This window comes from Hyperolius riggenbachi, chromosome 1, assembly GCF_040937935.1.
Source record: "Hyperolius riggenbachi isolate aHypRig1 chromosome 1, aHypRig1.pri, whole genome shotgun sequence".
In the NCBI taxonomy this organism is placed as follows: domain Eukaryota; kingdom Metazoa; phylum Chordata; class Amphibia; order Anura; family Hyperoliidae; genus Hyperolius; species Hyperolius riggenbachi.
In genome coordinates this window covers 18,140,762-18,158,126 of record NC_090646.1, presented here as the reverse complement: position 1 = coordinate 18,158,126, position 17,365 = coordinate 18,140,762, and the positions used below count along the sequence as shown (strand labels likewise).

At 45.5% G+C, this 17,365-nt stretch overlaps 1 protein-coding gene across 1 annotated transcript; it reads right to left on the bottom strand.

The window, feature by feature from the left end:
• Positions 1–7,628: 7,628 nt before the first annotated feature.
• On the bottom strand, positions 7,629–8,384 carry LOC137503710 (vomeronasal type-2 receptor 26-like). The gene has a single exon (XM_068231534.1). The coding sequence runs from the start codon at positions 8,382–8,384 to the stop codon at positions 7,629–7,631; it is 756 nt and encodes a 251-aa protein (XP_068087635.1).
• Between the last annotated feature and the right edge of the window lie 8,981 nt (positions 8,385–17,365).

Here is a 17,365-nt window from a genome sequence, read left to right as displayed (position 1 = left end):
AACTGTTACATGTGGGTTTGATATGACTGTATAAAATTTAAGGATATATGCTAAAGCTACTCAATAGCTGAGTTATTGCAGATGTCCTTCTGTTTTAAGAAGGCAAATTACACCAAGCTTTGTTTTTTTTTTAGTAGGCGGTCTTTTTGGTCCCTTTTATCCCTCTATACATTCTGATTGGTTTGGGTCACCCTGAGCTGCTTGGTTACTCTGTTGTACTGGTCCAAGCCCTATCTCATACAGCCATATCAATCCCTGCCAAGTACTGATGGGGACTCAAAGTCTGAAACAGGCTGTCTACATGTGGGTTTGATATGGCTGTGTAAAATTTAAAGCTATATGCTTTCTATACATTGGCAGTTCTGGATGCTTGCTTGGCTTACCAAGGGTGAAAAGGGATAATTTGCATATTTAGTAGCAGTGCATTGTGGGTCACTGCAAATGTTCACTTATAGCTGAATTATTGCAGATGTCCTTCTGTTTTAAGAAGGCAAATTACACCAAGCTTTGTTTTTTTTTTAGTAGGAGGTCTTTTTGGTCCCTTTTATCCCTCTATACATTCTGATTGGTTTGGGTCACCCTGAGCTGCTTGGTTACTCTGTTGTACTGGTCCAAGCCCTATCTCATACAGCCATATCAATCCCTGCCAAGTACTGATGGGGACTGAAAGTGGCTATCTACATGTGGGTTTGATATGGCTGTGTAAAATTTAAAGCTATATGCTTGCTATACATTGGCAGTTCTGGATGCTTGCTTGGCTTACCAAGGGTGAAAAGGGATAATTTGCATATTTAGTAGCAGTGCATTGTGGGTCACCACAAATGTTCACTTATAGCTGAATAATTGCAGATTTCCTTCTGTTTTAAGAAGGCAAATTACACCAAGCTTTGTTTGTTTTTTTTAGTAGGAGGTCTTGTTGGTCCCTTTTTTCTCCCTATACATTCGGAGTGGTTTGGGTCACCCTGAGCTGCTTGGTTACTCGGTTGTACTGGTCCAAGCCCTATCTCATACTGCCATATCAATCCCTGCCAAGTACTGATGAGGACCAAAAGTCTGAAACAGGCTGTCTACATGTGGGGTTGATATGACTGTTTAAAATTTAAAGCTATAGGCTTGCTATACACCAGCGGTTCTGGATGCTTGCTTGGCTTACCAAGGGTGAAAAGGGATAATTTGCATATTTAGTAGCAGTGCATTGTGGGTAACCACAAATGTTCACTTATAGCTGAATTATTGCAGATTTCCTTCTGTTTTAAGAAGGCAAATTACTCCAATACAGTGGGCAGCATTGCAGGAAGTGACGACAGTGGAACGCACGCTGGAACGTGGAAGAGGTGAGTCATCCCCGCCCGCTGCCTCTTACTAATAGTGGCGGCTGCTGCTGAGCTTAAGCAGGAGAGGGAGCGCATATGGGGGACCCAGGTGAGGGAGGGGGGTCCTGCTGAGCTTAAGCACAAGGGGACCCAGGTGAGGGAGTGGGGGGGTCCTGCTGAGCTTAAGCTGCAGGGAGAATGCACATGGGGACCCAGGTGAGGGAGGTCCTGCTGAGCTTAAGCTGGAGGGGGAGCGCACATGGGGGACCCAGGTGAGGGGGGTCCGACTCCCCGCCGCTGTGCCCAATACCCCCTTCCTGCCCTCTACCCCCTTATGCAGTGTATGCTACGCCGCGGGTCGGCTAGTATGCATTATTAGGCTGTGTTTATTTATTTATTTATTAATTTCTCACCTTAAAGTAAACATACCAATGAACTGTTGCAATATTTATCCTCCTACTCCTAAAAATTACTTTTGTAAGTACGGTAGTTTTTTTTTTTTAAACATTAATTTTTATTGCCAAGATTGCATAAAATTGTAGAACAGCAATTAAGTACAATTGGCTGTGGACAGATCAAATCAACGCAAAGGTAAATAATTTGTATCAACTAGTAAGAGTAGGTACACATTAAGTAGTAATGTACATCATAATGACAAGAAGGGAGATATAAAGTTTAATATGACAGGTAAACATGGTAATGAAGTAAGTTCACGTAATTCTCCACAGTTTCTAGCATTGGTCATCTAAGTGTCATAATTTCTTCTACATGTTAATATTGATTGTGGCTAGTGCGAAAGTTTGAGTTAAGGGAGGGGGGGTACTTAGCACACCAGTTGGCCACAATCAGGTGACGCTGTAACATTTGCGGCTGCGGGCATGCAGGGTGTCTCCGCTGCCGCCTCGGTTCCCTGTTTGCAGGTTGTTTCCGTTCCGCTGTCGTCTAGCATGCCGAGGACGGAATTGTCAGTGACTCATAGGATTCTGGTATCGCGCGGCCGCGCGCGTAGACAGGACCTTTATGCTGGGAGAAGGCGCGTCAGCTGACCAGCTGGTCGGCTGACGTCAGAGGGGACTCACGCCGCTCATGATTGGTTGATTCCTGTGGTCGCAGCTGTGAGGTCTCCTCTGCTTCTTAAGCCTTCTCTGCTCACTCGCAACCTGTCTGCAGTTGCGAATACATACGTGTAAGCGCTCAGACCTTAGACTAGTATCCGGTGTGCTTTGATCTGGGAGGAAACCAGGGATTTCACACAAGACTAGGATTATTGTTATTACTGTATATTTAATACTCTGTGTATGACTCTGGCTATCGCTGACTCTGCTCTTGCTTATTGATTCTGTACCTCTGCCCATCTGATCTAGTTTCTGAAACACTGCCTGAATACTCACTACTCTCTGGCTTACTGATTCTGTGCTGTATCTGTCTCTCAGTTGCCGAACCCAGCCTGTCTGACCTGTCTACTCACCAGTGGGCCCTTGCCACTGGTGAGGTGTTCCAATAGTGTCCACCAGCTCCTCTGGTGAGGTTCTGCCAAACTAGTCAGTTACTGTGTTCTTATAGTGCCCACCAGCTCCTCTGGTAAGGCCTAGTTTCTACTCTGTACTGTTGCACCAATCACTAAACACTATTGCATTATCCTGTTAGCTATACTTGTATTATTGGTGATTCTGCAGATCACATATAATCAGACATCTGTGTTGCTACACCAATCGTTACAGAACCGCAGACCAAAAAATGACTATGGATACACTGTTCAGTCACGTTGAATGCTTGATTACAGCGGTTAATCAGATGTCTCATGCGGTTAACACCCAGCAGACTCAGATTCACCAATTATCTGAGAGGGTGCAAAGCATTCAAACATCCACTGTACCAGTGTCATCCCCTGTTGTCCTGGAGCCCAGGTTCCCTCTTCCTGAGAGGTTTTCTGGGCATAGGGCCGATTTCCGGAATTTTAGAAATCGGTGCCTGTCATATTTTGAGTCATGTCCTAGCATATCAGGGTCCGAGAGTCAGAGGGTCATATTAATAAAGACTTTGTTATCTGGAGATTCACAGGCATGAGCCTACAGTCTTCCCGATACCCATGAGGCTTTGACATCGGTTCAGGATTTCTTTAAGGCTATGGCAGTTATGTATGATGATCCTGATTTAGTGGTGACGTCAGAAAGGAAGCTTAAGACCCTCAGACAAGGGCCTAACACTGTGGAAGTGTATGCAGCAGAGTTTAGAAGGTGGGCAATGATGGCCAGATGGGGGCAGCATGCTTTACCGGTACTTGACTGTTTTTTATCGGGGTTATCTGATGCAGTAGCTGATCTGATGTTGGGCCATCCTGAACCTAAAACCCTAGATGAGGCAATCTCTTTGGCAGTTAAGACTGATCGTCGTGTACGACATCAAAGACAGACCCGGGGTAAAATCACTAGGGGATCCTCTATGATTCCTACTCCTTCTCAGCCTGACCCTGTGCAACCAATTCCATCCAGTCTCCCCGAACCTGAAAAGATCAAGAGACCTTTGTTGAGATCTTGTTCACGGGATACTGGGAAGGAAAATGTATATTGCTCGCTGGTGGTTGGTGGTACCACTTTAGAGGATTCAGCTATACTATTAAGGGATAATAGACTACTCCTCCCATGTACTATTAGTTGGGGAGATCAAGTCCAGACCACACAGGCTTTCGTAGACTCAGGCTCTGCGGCCAACTTTATGGACTATGATTTCGCCGTTAAGCTTGGTCTTCCTCTCCAGTCCTTGGGCTATCAGCTCGTAGTTACTGCAGTGGACGATTCACCACTGCAGGGGAAACGATCTCTTTCCCAAACTCCTGAAATCTTATGTCAGATTGGGGTTCTGCATAAAGAACAGATACCATTTCTTGTTCTCAAAATGGCTACCTCCACTGTGATCCTTCGTATGCCGTGGCTTCAGAAACATTCCCCTCAGAGTGACTGGAGTTCCAAACAGTTGCTAAGTTGGTCTCCTTTTTGTCATCATCATTGTTTGGGGAAAGTCACGGTATGTGCCACCCAGGTTCAAGTGGAGGGGTTGCCTATTCAGTACTCTGAGTTTTCAGACGTGTTCTGTCCCCGGGCTGCAGACAAGCTTCCACCCCATCGAAGTTTTGACTGCCCAATTTACTTAAGATCAGGTTGTATGCCCCCTAGGGGCCATCTGTATAATATTTCCGGGCCTGAGAAACTTGCTATGCGGGAATATATTACTGACAATTTGGCCAAAGCATTTATTCATCCGTCCAGGTCCCCGGCCGGGGCAGGCTTCTTTTTTGTTAAGAAAAAGGACGGTGGGCTTAGGCCCTGTATCGATTACAGGGGTTTGAACAAGATTACAGTAAAAAATTGTTATCCTCTTCCCCTGATCGATGATTTATTCTCTCAGATTACTGATGCCAGTGTCTTTACCAAACTTGATCTTAGGGGGGCATACAACCTGATCCGCATAAGGCAAGGTGATGAATGGAAGACGGCGTTCAACACGCCGACGGGCACTACGAGTATCTTGTTATGCCCTTCGGGTTGTGCAACGCACCCGCCGTCTTCCAAGATCTGATCAATGAAGTTTTTAGGGAGGTTCTGGGACAATTTGTCCTCGTCTATTTAGATGACATCCTCATTTTTTTACCTACTCTGGCAAAACACAGGGAACATGTAAAGTACGTTTTGAGGAAGCTACGTCAGAATTCCCTGTACGCTAAGATTGAAAAATGCCTCTCTGAGGTTTCAGAAGTCCCTTTTTTAGGGTATGTGATCTCCACGGCAGGCTTGTCTATGGACTCCAGTAAGGTGTCTGCTGTCCTGGAGTGGCCTCAACCTTTGGGTCTGAAGGCACTCCAGCGATTTCTTGGCTTCGCCAATTACTACAGAAGATTCATAAAGGGGTTCTCTTCTGTAGTGGCACCTCTTACTGAACTTACCAAGAAGGGGGCATATACCTACAACTGGTCGGCAGAGGCACAAGCGGCGTTTTCATCACTCAAACAGTAGTTCTGTTCTGCCCCCATCTTGAGACATGTAGATGTGTCCTTTCCCTTTATCGTTGAGGTGGATGCTTCTGAGGTTGGGGTGGGGGCTGTGCTCTCTCAACATTCCAGCCTACAGGGCAGGTTGCATCCATGCACTTTTTTTGCTAGGAAGTTTTCTCCTGCCGAGAAAAATTATGATTTTGGGAATCGTGAGTTACTGGCGATCAAACTCGCATTTGAGGAGTGGCGGCATTGGCTGGAGGGGGCTGAGCATACCATAACAGTCTATACGGATCATAAAAACCTAGAATATATTGAAGGGGCTAAACGTCTCACCCCTAGACAGGCCCGCTGGTCTTTATTTTTTACGCGATTCAGATTTGTCATTACGTATAGACCAGGAAGTAAAAATTTGAAGGCAGACGCGTTGTCTAGATGCTTCGAACCTGAGACTGTGCAACCCACCTCTCCAGTGAGCATTATTCCCGAGAGAGTGGTCCTGGCAGCTGCAGGTATTCAGGATGCCCAGACTTCAGTTGAGATCTCTTCCCAGCGGGGCGGGTGCTTACACTCTGAGGAATGGAATTTCATACCAGGTGACTTGTTGTGGGCCCTGCCACCCAGAGGTTAGTTCTTCCCCTGTTCCCCTCTCGGGTCGTTGGCACAGGGACATCCTGCCCCATCCCTCCCTGAGGTCTCTGTGGCGCATAAATTTGAAGAGGAGTTTCAGGAGTTGCATCTGGACAGGCCTGGTGAACCGTGTCCGGAGTCCACGCCTCAAGAGGTGGTGGGGGCGTACTGTAACATTTGCGGCTGCGGGCACGCAGGGTGTCTCTGCAGCCGCCTCGGTTCCCTGTTTGCAGGTTGTTTCCATTCCGCCAGCGTCTAGCACGCTGAGGATGGAATGGTCAGTGACTCATAGGATTCTGGTATCACGTGGCTGCGCGCGTAGACTGGACCTTTATGCTGGGAGGAGGCGCGTCAGCTGACCGGCTGGTCGGCTGACGTCAGAGGGGACTCACGCCGCTCGTGATTGGTTGATTCCTGTGGGCGCGGCTGTGAGGTCTCCTCTGCTTCTTAAGCCTTCTCTGCTCACTCTCAACCTGTCTGCAGTTGCGAATACATACATGTTAGCACTCAGACCTTAGACTAGTATCCGGTGTGCTTTGATCTGGGAGGAAACCAGGGATTTCACACAAGACTAGGATTATTGTTATTACTGTATATTTGATACTCTGTGTATGACTCTGGATATCTCTGACTCTGCTATTGCTTATTGATTCTGTACCTCTGCCCATCTGATCTAGTTGCTGAAACACTGCCTGAATACGTACTCTCTGGCTTACTGATTCTGTACTGTATCTGTCTCTCAGTTGCCGAACCCAGCCTGTCTGACCTGTCTACTCACCAGTGAGCCCTTGCCACTGGTGAGGTGTTCCAATAGTGTCCACCAGCTCCTCTGGTGAGGTTCTGCCAAACTAGTCAGTAACTGTGTTCTAACAGTACCCACCAGCTCCTCTGGTGAGGTTCTGCCAAACTAGTCAGTAACTGTGTTCTAATAGTACCCACCATCTCCTCTGGTGAGGTTCTGCCAAACTAGTCAGTTACTGTGTTCTTATAGTGCCCACCAGCTCCTCTGGTAAGGCCTAGTTTCTACTCTGTACTGTTGCACCAATCACTAAACACTATTGCATTATCCTGTTAGCTATACTTGTATTATTGGTGATTCTGCAGATTACATATAATCAGACATCTGAGTTGCTACACCAATCGTTACAGACGCGTAGCACATAATATCTGCAATATTTCTAAGCAATTACACTTTTATGGCTGTAATATGCTTATCAGTGATGTTTACTATATTCCCGACAAGGTACTGACAAGACAGAAGCTGTCACTAGAGATGGCTCAGCCTAGGAGAACTCACGGAGAAGCACATGATCAGTTTGATCAGCTGATAGATTTGTAAGCCTCTGATTTGCTATGATGACTTCCTGGTATAACACATGATCATGACCAGCAAATCAGAGCCTTACAAATCTATCAACTGATCATGTGCTTCTCCATGAGTTCTCCAAGGCTGGGCCATCCCTAACTGTCACTTCCATGCCTAGAAATTGACTCTATCAGGAAGCAAAATAAAACAAGTAAAACAGCCTGTAATTAATATGTTTGTACTGTACAGTCACATGTTTATCTCATCATGTTAAATGTTGCCTCGAGTACACGTTAAGTGTTAAAACACTGTGGAAATTTGTGGAAGCTTAATAAATAAGTATAATAAATGTCATGTATAAGTAACCCCTGTAATACAAAGCTTTATAAATTTATATTCTACTAAATGTACTTTTTCTGCTGTTTAGCTCAGGTTGGAGAAGAATAATATAACATTTTGGGAAAAATATACATCCTAATATTCCAGCACATGAGGCCAATATGGAAAACACCTCCACAGCCACCATGTATTTCCCTCTGGTGCTGATATAGGCCGGGATCATGGCAATCGAGACACTGCAGAACACCAGCATGCTGAACGTGATGTACTTGGCCTCATTAAAGCTGTCTGGTAATGTCCTCACCATGAAAGCCAGGAGAAAACTCACAGCTGCCAGAAACCCCATATAACCCAACACAGAGTAGAAGCCAATCACTGACCCCTCGTTACACTGAATGATGATTACTCCAGGAGAAGAGAACATGTCATACTCCTGATAAGGAGGAGACACTGACAACCAGACAACACAAATCAGAGCTTGTACAGAAGAGCAGGTAACAACTAAGGAATTGGAGACTTTGACTTTGATTAGTTTTCTCCAGTAGCTTCCAGGTTTGGTGGCTTTGAAGGCAATGCAGACAGTGACAGTCTTGGCCAGAACACAGGAGACCGAGATGGTAAAGAAGACCCCAAATGACACCTGTCTCAGCATGCAGGTAATGTCCACAGGACGTCCGAGGAACAAGAAGACACAGAGGAAGCTCAGCAGGATGGAGGTCAGGAGAATGATGCTCACAGTCCGGTTATTGGCCTTCACTACTGGAGTGTCACAATAAAAAATAAAGTTCCCTAAAACTAAAATGGTCATGAATGAAAATAATAAAGTTGCCAATGAAAATATTAATGTCAGTACATCATTGTCATAGGATAGAAAATCATAGGATCTGGGGACACATCTTGCTTTCCTCTCATCAGGCCATTCTTCATCAAGACATCTGAAGCAGCTTCCACTGTCTGCAAAGAGAAAGGCAAAGAAATGACATTATCTACATGAAAAAAAAAAATCAAATTATCCATCTTTTAACCTCCTGTGCGGTATGTCCGATACTGTGTCAGGGTAGAAAAATTAGCTAAAAGCGGTATGCCGGGGTGTTAGGTATGCCGCTCAGAAGGGTTTTATACTAAGTATTTTAGCCTCAGAATAATTTAGCAAGGTATAGGGGTCCCCAGTATAGTTTAGCAAGGTATAGGGGTCCCCAGTATAGTTTAGCAAGGTATAGGGGTCCCCAGTATAGTTTAGCAAGGTATAGGAGTCATCAGTATAGTTTAGCAAGGTATAGGGGTCCCCAGCGTAGTTTAGCAAGGTATAGGGGTCCCAGTATAGTTTAGCAATGTATAGGGGTTCCCAGTATAGTTTGGCAACATATAGGGGTGCCCAGTAAAGTTTAGCAAGGTATAGGGGGCCCAGTATAGTTTAGCAAGGTATAGACGTCCCTAGTATAGTTTAGCAAGGTATAGGGGTTCCCAGCATAGTTTAGCAAGGTATAGGGGTTCCCAGTATAGTTTAGCAAGGTATAGGGGTCCCAGTATAGTTTAGCAATGTATAGGGGTTCCCAGTAAAGTTTCGCAAGGTATAGGGGTTCCCAGTATAGTTTATCAAGGTATAGGCATCCCCAGTATAGTTTAGCAAGGTATAGGGGTCCCCAGTATAGTTTATCAAGGTATAGGGATTCCCAGTATAGTTTAGCAAGGCATAGGAGTCATCAGTATAGTTTAGCAGTGTATAGGGGCCCCAGTATAGTTTAGCAAGGTATAGGGGTTCCCAGTATAGTTTAGCAAGGCATAGGGGTCATCAGTATAGTTTAGCAAGGTATAGGGGTTCCCAGTATAGTTTAGCAAGGTATAGGGGTCATCAGTATAGTTTAGCAAGGTATAGGGGTTCCCAGTATAGTTTAGCAAGGTATAGGGGTTCCCAGTATAGTTTAGCAAGGTATAGGGGCCCCCAGTATAGTTTAGCAAGGCATAGGGGTTCCCAGTATAGTTTAGCAAGGTATAGGGGTTCCCAGTATAGTTTAGAAAGGTATAGGGGTTCCCTGTATAGTTTAGCAAGGCATAGGGGTTCCCAGTATAGTTTAGAAAGTTATAGGGGTCCCCAGTATAGTTTAGAAAGTTATAGGGGTCCCCAGTATAGTTTAGCAAGGTATAGGGGTCCCCAGTATAGTTTAGAAAGTTATAGTGGTCCCAGTATAGTTTAGCAAGGTATAGGGGTTACCAGTATAGTTTCACAACATATAGGGGTTCCCAGTAAAGTTTAGCAAGGTATAGGGGTCCCCATTGTAGTTTAGCAAGTTATAGGGGTCCCCAGTAAAGGTAGCTAGCTATAGGTGCGCTAGTATAGTTGCCCCCACCCCCTGAACTCCCCCTGCAGCGATCCTCAGTGCCATTACTCACCAAGCCCCTCATCCACGCCAATCGCAGCAGCTCTGATCCCCACCACACACAACCCCGTTCTTCTCTGTGCGGAGCATGGGGAGGCGGTGTCATGATGTCAGATGTTCCGCACAGTGAAGACAGGGGCTGTGTGTGGCTGTGATGCTGTGATCGGTGTGAATGAGGGGCTTGGTGAGTATAGGAGCTAGGTATCACTGCAGTAGGAGTTCAGGGGGTGGTGGTGGGGGGGGGGGGGGGAATAACTAGGGAAATATTTAATATTATTCCATTAAAGGTCGGGTTTCCTTGAAAAAAATTTGTCTATTCTCTAGTTTTAACTTTTTTTAGGCTCCACATTACATTGTATTTCAAATCTAGGTTTATTTTACTATGAAAAGCCTGTGGAGCTTGAAAATTAAGCATGAAGGTCAATCAGGTGAATGGTGGGTGGGAGTGAAGGAATGACTGAAATCGATACTTTCAGGTATTTTCTTCATTGAGTGGCTGCTTGTCGAGTTTTTCGACCATTATTCACATAGAGGCTTCATTACAGCAAAGGATAGTGGAGAGGGACTAATGATAAAGGATCATAGTATACTACAGCACATAGAGGACACATGGGCAGGCAGCAGCTGTATAAACGAGGCCAAATAGCTGTCAGCGGGAAAGGTAACTAATTATACCATTCCTCAGGGCCGGGTCAAGACAGCTGCAAGAGAGGCTCCAGCCTCAGTACACAGTGTAGGAGGGGGTGCTGGGCAGAGGCAAGAGAGTCTCCAGCCTCAGAGTGCAGTGTAGGAAGCGGCGCACAACTCACTCAGCTATCATTCCCCTATTGTGTTTGTAGCAGAGAGAAATAATAAAAGGAGATACATGGCAGTGACTGCAAGCCAGATAACTAGATAACTAGAAATTAAGATGTTGGGGGGGGGGGGGGTTGGGGGCCCTGGGGAGCCTGTTATTCTAATAGCAATCAATGTTTGATGGCTGGGGTGGGAGGGATGGGGGGCGCACTTTGGTTTCTCAGCCTTGGGTGCTGGAGGACCTTGTCCTGGCTCTGGATATATCATAATGGTACATGCTAGGCTGGCTACAGCATGTAGTGTTGGTGGTGGTTTAGTGGTGAAGTGAGCTACCTACCACGCACTCAGTCCTGGGTTCAATTCCCAGCCACGGTATGTAAGCTGGCTTTTGAAATACTACAGTTCCCTGGAAGACGAGACTCTCCTCCCTCCGGGAGAAGGGAGGAAGAAAATATGGCTACCATTTAGGATAAACAGGGTCACTTTTGCGATTATTTTAATTTTTCCGGCAGAATTCGTAATTCCGCGGAATTTCGGACAAATCCTGCGGAATTTTCATAGCGACGGAATTTAACGCTGACGGAATCCGCGACTTCCGCCGGAACGGAATTTGCTCTTTCCGATCATGCCTAGTGGAGAGACAACCACAGGAATTAGGTCAGAATGCTGGCAGTAGTGGAGGACTTATAGAGGTTGAGGACCTGTTGGGAGACTACAGTGCTGGAGGGACCAGCAGTGGTTCAATAAAGGTTCCCTCAGTTTACAGTTGAGTACATTCACATTTCTATAAGTTACCATTTCAGGAGCTGCATATAACTGCAGCTGCATTACTGGTATTTCACTATTGCTTTAACTACCCCAAATATACAGTATTTTGATATGACCTAGGAGGGGGTAGGAACATTTTTTCTCATAATAACAGACAATTTTTTAGAAAATGTAAATTACATTTTTCTGGATCATTCATGTGCTCCATTGTTCTCCACTGCTCTATGATCTTATTAAATAAACTATGTATTTATTATTTTAGTCTCCATTGGAAAATCTCACCTGTGACATTGGACATCTCTCCCTCAGAACAGGGGATGCAGTCATAGCAACAGGCATAGATGTTTCCATTTGGAGATTTCCTGTAGCCAGGAGGACATCGGTCATTGCACCGGGATTTCGGCATCTTGTACATGTAGTAAAGAAAAATTGGAAAAAAAAAGAAATATAGAGGGCCACATGCAATTACCAAACTCGACCAGGGATAAGCACTGCCGAGTTCTTAAATTAGGCCTCGGGAATGTCGCCTACTGCAATTGCATTTGACATCATTGGAAGCAGTGACACGCTACACACGCAGACTGGTTGGTTTTTCCCAGCTGCTGACAGCAGGGCCTCCCTAGCTGTGTTAACACTCAGCAGGCGGACAGTGGATACCACAATTAGCGGTATGCTTACCCATGGATGCTACACTCTAGTGATCTATGAGGCTTCTGCTTCTTTTTACTTAATTCTATTTTATGTACGCGGTCACATGGTGACCTTTTTATCATTTTTCTAATAAATAGAGACTTCTTTAAACAAGTGTTTTTATTTGGAGGTGAAAATATGCCAGGAGACCCCAGGAGACCGGAGGACACAAATACCCAGCAGTTGGAGCCAGTGTGGCTTTGGGGTGGCCTAGGCCCCAGATGTGAAATGGAAACTGGTGGCCGCAGGATCTGGTGATCTGATAGGGGGGGGGGGGTGTTGACATCAATTTGGTGCAACAGCCGAAGACCTCTATAATATAATCTGTGACTGGACTTGAGTGCTTTGTGCTGATGCCCCCTTTTAACCTTTTGTGTACTAAAAGCTATTCACAATAGCAGGGGAGCCATGGGCATAGCAATCACCTCTGTGACCCCTGCAATTGCTGGGGACCCAGAGGCTTTGGGGGCCCCTCCTCCTTCCTCTTCCCCAACCGCAAGTGCAGTCATTTAGCAAAAAAGCCTCCCTGCTGGCTCACAAAAATCTGTCCCAGCCACCTCCTCCCACCATGCAGAGTAGCAAGTAGCGGGAGCGTCTGTCGTTTTTTCTAGCTTCCAGATGTTGCTTCATAGCAGAACATTCCCTGCTGCCATTCGCTTGCTCCCGATCTTTTGACCCTCATGGGCTTCGGGGACCAAGGGGGGCCCTATTATTATTTAGTATTTATATAGCGCCGACATATTACGCAGCGCTGTACAGTGTATATATATATCTTGTCACTAACTGTCCCTCAATGGAGCTCACAATCTAATCCCTACCATTGCCATATGTCTATATTATGTAGTGTATGTACTGTAGTCTAGGGCCAATTTTTAGAGGGAGCCAATTAACTTATCTGTATGTTTTTGGAATGTGGGAGGAAACCAGAGTACCCGGAGGAAACCCACGCAGACATGGAGAGAACATACAAACTCTTTGCAGATAGTGCCCTGGCTGGGATTCGAACCAGGGACTCAGCGCTGCAAGGCGAGAGAGCTAACCACTACACCACCGTGCTGCTATTAAGTCTAGCTATGCCTCTGAGGGGAGTGCTTAACCTTAAAGAACTTTTGCTTGAGGTGTTTGAGCCTGGTGTTATTGAACTGTTCTTGCAGTGGAGGGGCTTATACACACCATGCACTTTTCCCATCAGATGGACTGAACGGACGATCAATCATTTTCAGCATGTTCAATCTGCTTCTCGTCCAGAAAGAGATGAATTTTATGCAGTACTGATTTCAAAATCCATCACTTTCTCCATCGGAAGCAGATCGGACATGCTGGAAATTATCGAACAATCAGTCAATCTGACAGGAAAATTGCATGATCTGTATAAGCCCCTCACCTTGCTAGCACATTCTGTTGTCCTCTGAATCTCACCGTCCCCAACGGGTGCAAACCTGCAGCCTGCTAGTATATATTTTTTCATATACATAAACAAAGAACAGTTTAAAGAAACAACAATCACAAATTGATTTTGTTGCCAGCTGATATTGTACCTTGTTTGTTCTCCAAGTAAAATCCTGTGATTTAATTTCCACTGTTTTTCCAATTCTGATGCCATGAAAGGAAGCAATTGCTGAGGCAGTAAATTTAATTTTGTCCCCATTTTGGGTAGTAATTAAGTTTCCTAAAAGTATCTCAGAAGGGATCTCGATATTCTCTCTGAGTACGGTCTCTCGTCCAATTGATTCTGTGTCATTAAATCTTTTCACATAGCGATGCAGCTTTCCACAGAAGACATGTGTTATCATATACAGTTTTCATCAATGATCATTCATAATCAATCACTATAATCATCATCATTACCCATTATTATCATGAGTTTTGCTTGAGGGTAGGAACAGACTAGGCGAGCGTTGCGGAAAATGTAATGAAAACATACATAATGCAAGTCAATGGACCACATGAAAAAACGCATATGTTTGCATTCTTCAATGTGTGTTTTTAAAAACGCTGGTCTTTCTGCATATTTTTCCAAAACGCATCTAAAACGCACATAATGAAGTCAATTGTGACTCAGAGGTATTGCGTTTTAGTGCGTTTTTTTATGCGTTTTGAATGCTTTTTTATGTGGTTTTTTTTTAACAAGTTTAATAATGTATTTCCGCTTCCTGTTGACTTCCTGGTGATTTGCATAAAAAACATTTAAAAAACACATGCAAAATGCATATAAAACGCATATGCAATTTATATATGCGAACTGCAAATGCGCACAGAAAACGCATGGAAAACGCACTTAAAACGCACAAATGCATATGCAGCAAAATGCTACCTTTCCCACACTGCCTAGTGTGTTTCTACCCTGAATAAAAAAGTGTTGCAACCAATGCCTTTCTACATGGCTGCCATAAGGACATCAGAACCATTACAGCTATATGGAGCCTGGAGACCCTAGAAATCCCATGGGTCCCCTCAAGACCACTGACTTGGTGGTGGTTCAAAATTTAGAGATTGTTGGGATGAACCAACTCTCAAGCTTTGTTCTAAAAAAATGACTTTAAAAATGCTGTCATTTTTCAGAGTTTAACTTCCTAAACGTTATGCCGCTCAGGAGGTTTTGCAGTTAGAGTCCCCCTGAACAAAAAGCTGTAGCTAGCACTAAGCTAGCTAGCGTAAGCAGCCGGCACCCTCTGATTGCTGCCGCTCCCCGATTATACTTTACCCAGCTGGATCCAGCGATTGGCGCAGTCTCCCCGCACAGCTCCGGTCATTACTATGGGGAGGATCACACATGACGTCATGCGCAGACCCGATCCTCCCCCATAGAGAGACCGGAGCTGTGTGGAAAGGCTGCGCTGATCGCTGGAGCCAGGGGGGGGGGGAAATATATTAAGTGGCTGGATCGGGGGATCGGCGGCGATCAGAGGGTGCCTGGCACTTGTACTAGCTAGCCTAGTGCTAGCTACCGCTTGTGGGGGCATTAAACCTTTTAGAATCTTTGTGGGGGACTTGTAATTTAAGCGAGCAGTAGCATACCGCTAAGGAAGTTAAAAACCATTTTTCCTTTGTAATTTTAAAATCGATTTTCTCAAAAACTACAATGTCTTTTTGGAAAATGTTTTGACTTGTAGAAGCAGCTGAGTGACAACTGAAGGGATTTGCGTTGTCGAATCTGTTAGAGAGGGAAGTGCAGTAGAATGGGGAGGGGGGGGGGGGCTAATCATTAAGCAAAAAAACAAAACAAAACGATGTTATTCATAAAAATCTCATAAACACAGAGTCAGGGACCTCGGAGGAACTCCTCTGGAAAGAAGAAGGGCCAAATGACCAAATGATGAATGTCATAGCCAGTTACTGAATTGTAAAGTTAGTTTGAAGAAAAACAATAATTTGAGTGTAGGTGGCGATTGGATGTTCAGAGAGCAGTCAGCAGTAATCCGTGTAATGAAACAAGGCGGGCAGCAGCTAAGCTCTTTAGGTGTCAGTTATTAATTGTCAGCTTAGCAGGAAGGGGGGATTTATTTGCTCAATGTACATCCGGGGAAATTTGGAACTTCAGTTGTCAAAATGTAACGATCGGTGAAGCACAGAGAGGATCTGATTACCGGTGATCTGCAGTATCACTGGGAATACAGATGTATACCAGATTATAAGTGATCTGCAGTATCACCGATAATCCGATATACCAGCTAACTCTTTTCACCTGAGTAGAGTGTAGTGTTAGGTGTAACAGTAACACTTTGAGGACAAGGCCTCAGTGCAGTCAGGAGTACTGCACGGATTCCTTCCGCAGACCTGGACTCTCCAAGACGGGAGGAGTCAGGCAGACGGTAGGAAGGATAGTCTGAAAGTAACCCTCTGGAGGAGGTGTCACTAACAGAACGGGAAACCGCCTCTAACAGTAAGGTCGGTTCTCGAGGTCGGACAAGCCAGGTCGTACACACACGGACAGATAAAGTACAAGATCAGGAGGCAAAGGCGGAGTCTAAGTACAGGCAGGGTTCGGCAACAGGGTATCAGAAATATCGAGGTACAAGATCAGGAGGCAGAAGCAGAGTCTGAGTACAGGCAGGGTTCGGCAACAGGGTATCAGAAATATCGAGGTACAAGATCAGAGTTAAAGGAGAGTAGTCAGGCAGGCAAAGGATCATAACAAATAATCGCAATCAAACTAGTACTTTAAGCTATCAACAGAATCTAGCTAAGTGTAGGATTACAGCTCCAGCTGGTCCCGGTACACTTGCGGATCTGACTACGGATCTGGGTGCTCCCACATATGTGATCGCAACGCCAGACACCAGAGAAATGACCAGCTAGCAGTATATATACACCACCATCTTCTCAGCACCTCCCTAAGTGCTGGACCAATGAGGAGTGTAGCCCGAGTCAGCTGACCAGCCTGGTCAGCTGACTCACTTCTGGCTGCAATATATATCCTGCCTCTCCGCACGCACGCGCGTACTTCTGAACCTGAAGGGACTACGAGTCCCAGCCACAGCAGCCCCGCTCTGCGGAGTCTCCGCAGCTGGGACACGTGCGCTAACCGCCATGCCCTGCACGGGGACAGCCGCCTCAGACTGAGTGGAGGCGGCTGCCTCCCCGTGCTTAGCCCCATCGTGCGCAGAAAGAGCCGCCTGCTGCTGACTCCTGGCGGCGGCTCTTCTGCGAATTCTGACACAAAATAGCTTCAGGCTTTCATCTATGGATGAAATAGCAAAGTGTTTGTTCTGTGTGGAGAAGAGAACTTTGGTGAGGACTATTAATTTGCAGGGAGATGTGTTTTGGCAGAGGTCAGCGCAGGGGCATAACTTACAAAACATGGGTCCTCCCCCCCCCCAGCAAAACTGTGATGAGGTGCCTTAATGTTCACAACCCTTCCTTTCCCTAATCTTGGTGACCCCCACAGCCTGGGAGCCCATCTTACAAGGCTTATAGAACAAGTGTGTCTACTAGGATCTTCCACCAGGATCTTCACTGGATAGCTTCATTAGGTATGCTTTTATCTCACTTGAAGGAATCTGCTCTGGGACACCCCAGAATTTTACATTATTTCTGCTGTTGTGATCCTCCAGGTTAGCAGACTTGGACCTTAACCAAGCAATATCAGATGCATGGGACTCAGTGGCATCATTCATGGTGTTGTATGTCTGTGTCACTTTTGTGGGAACAGTTGTCA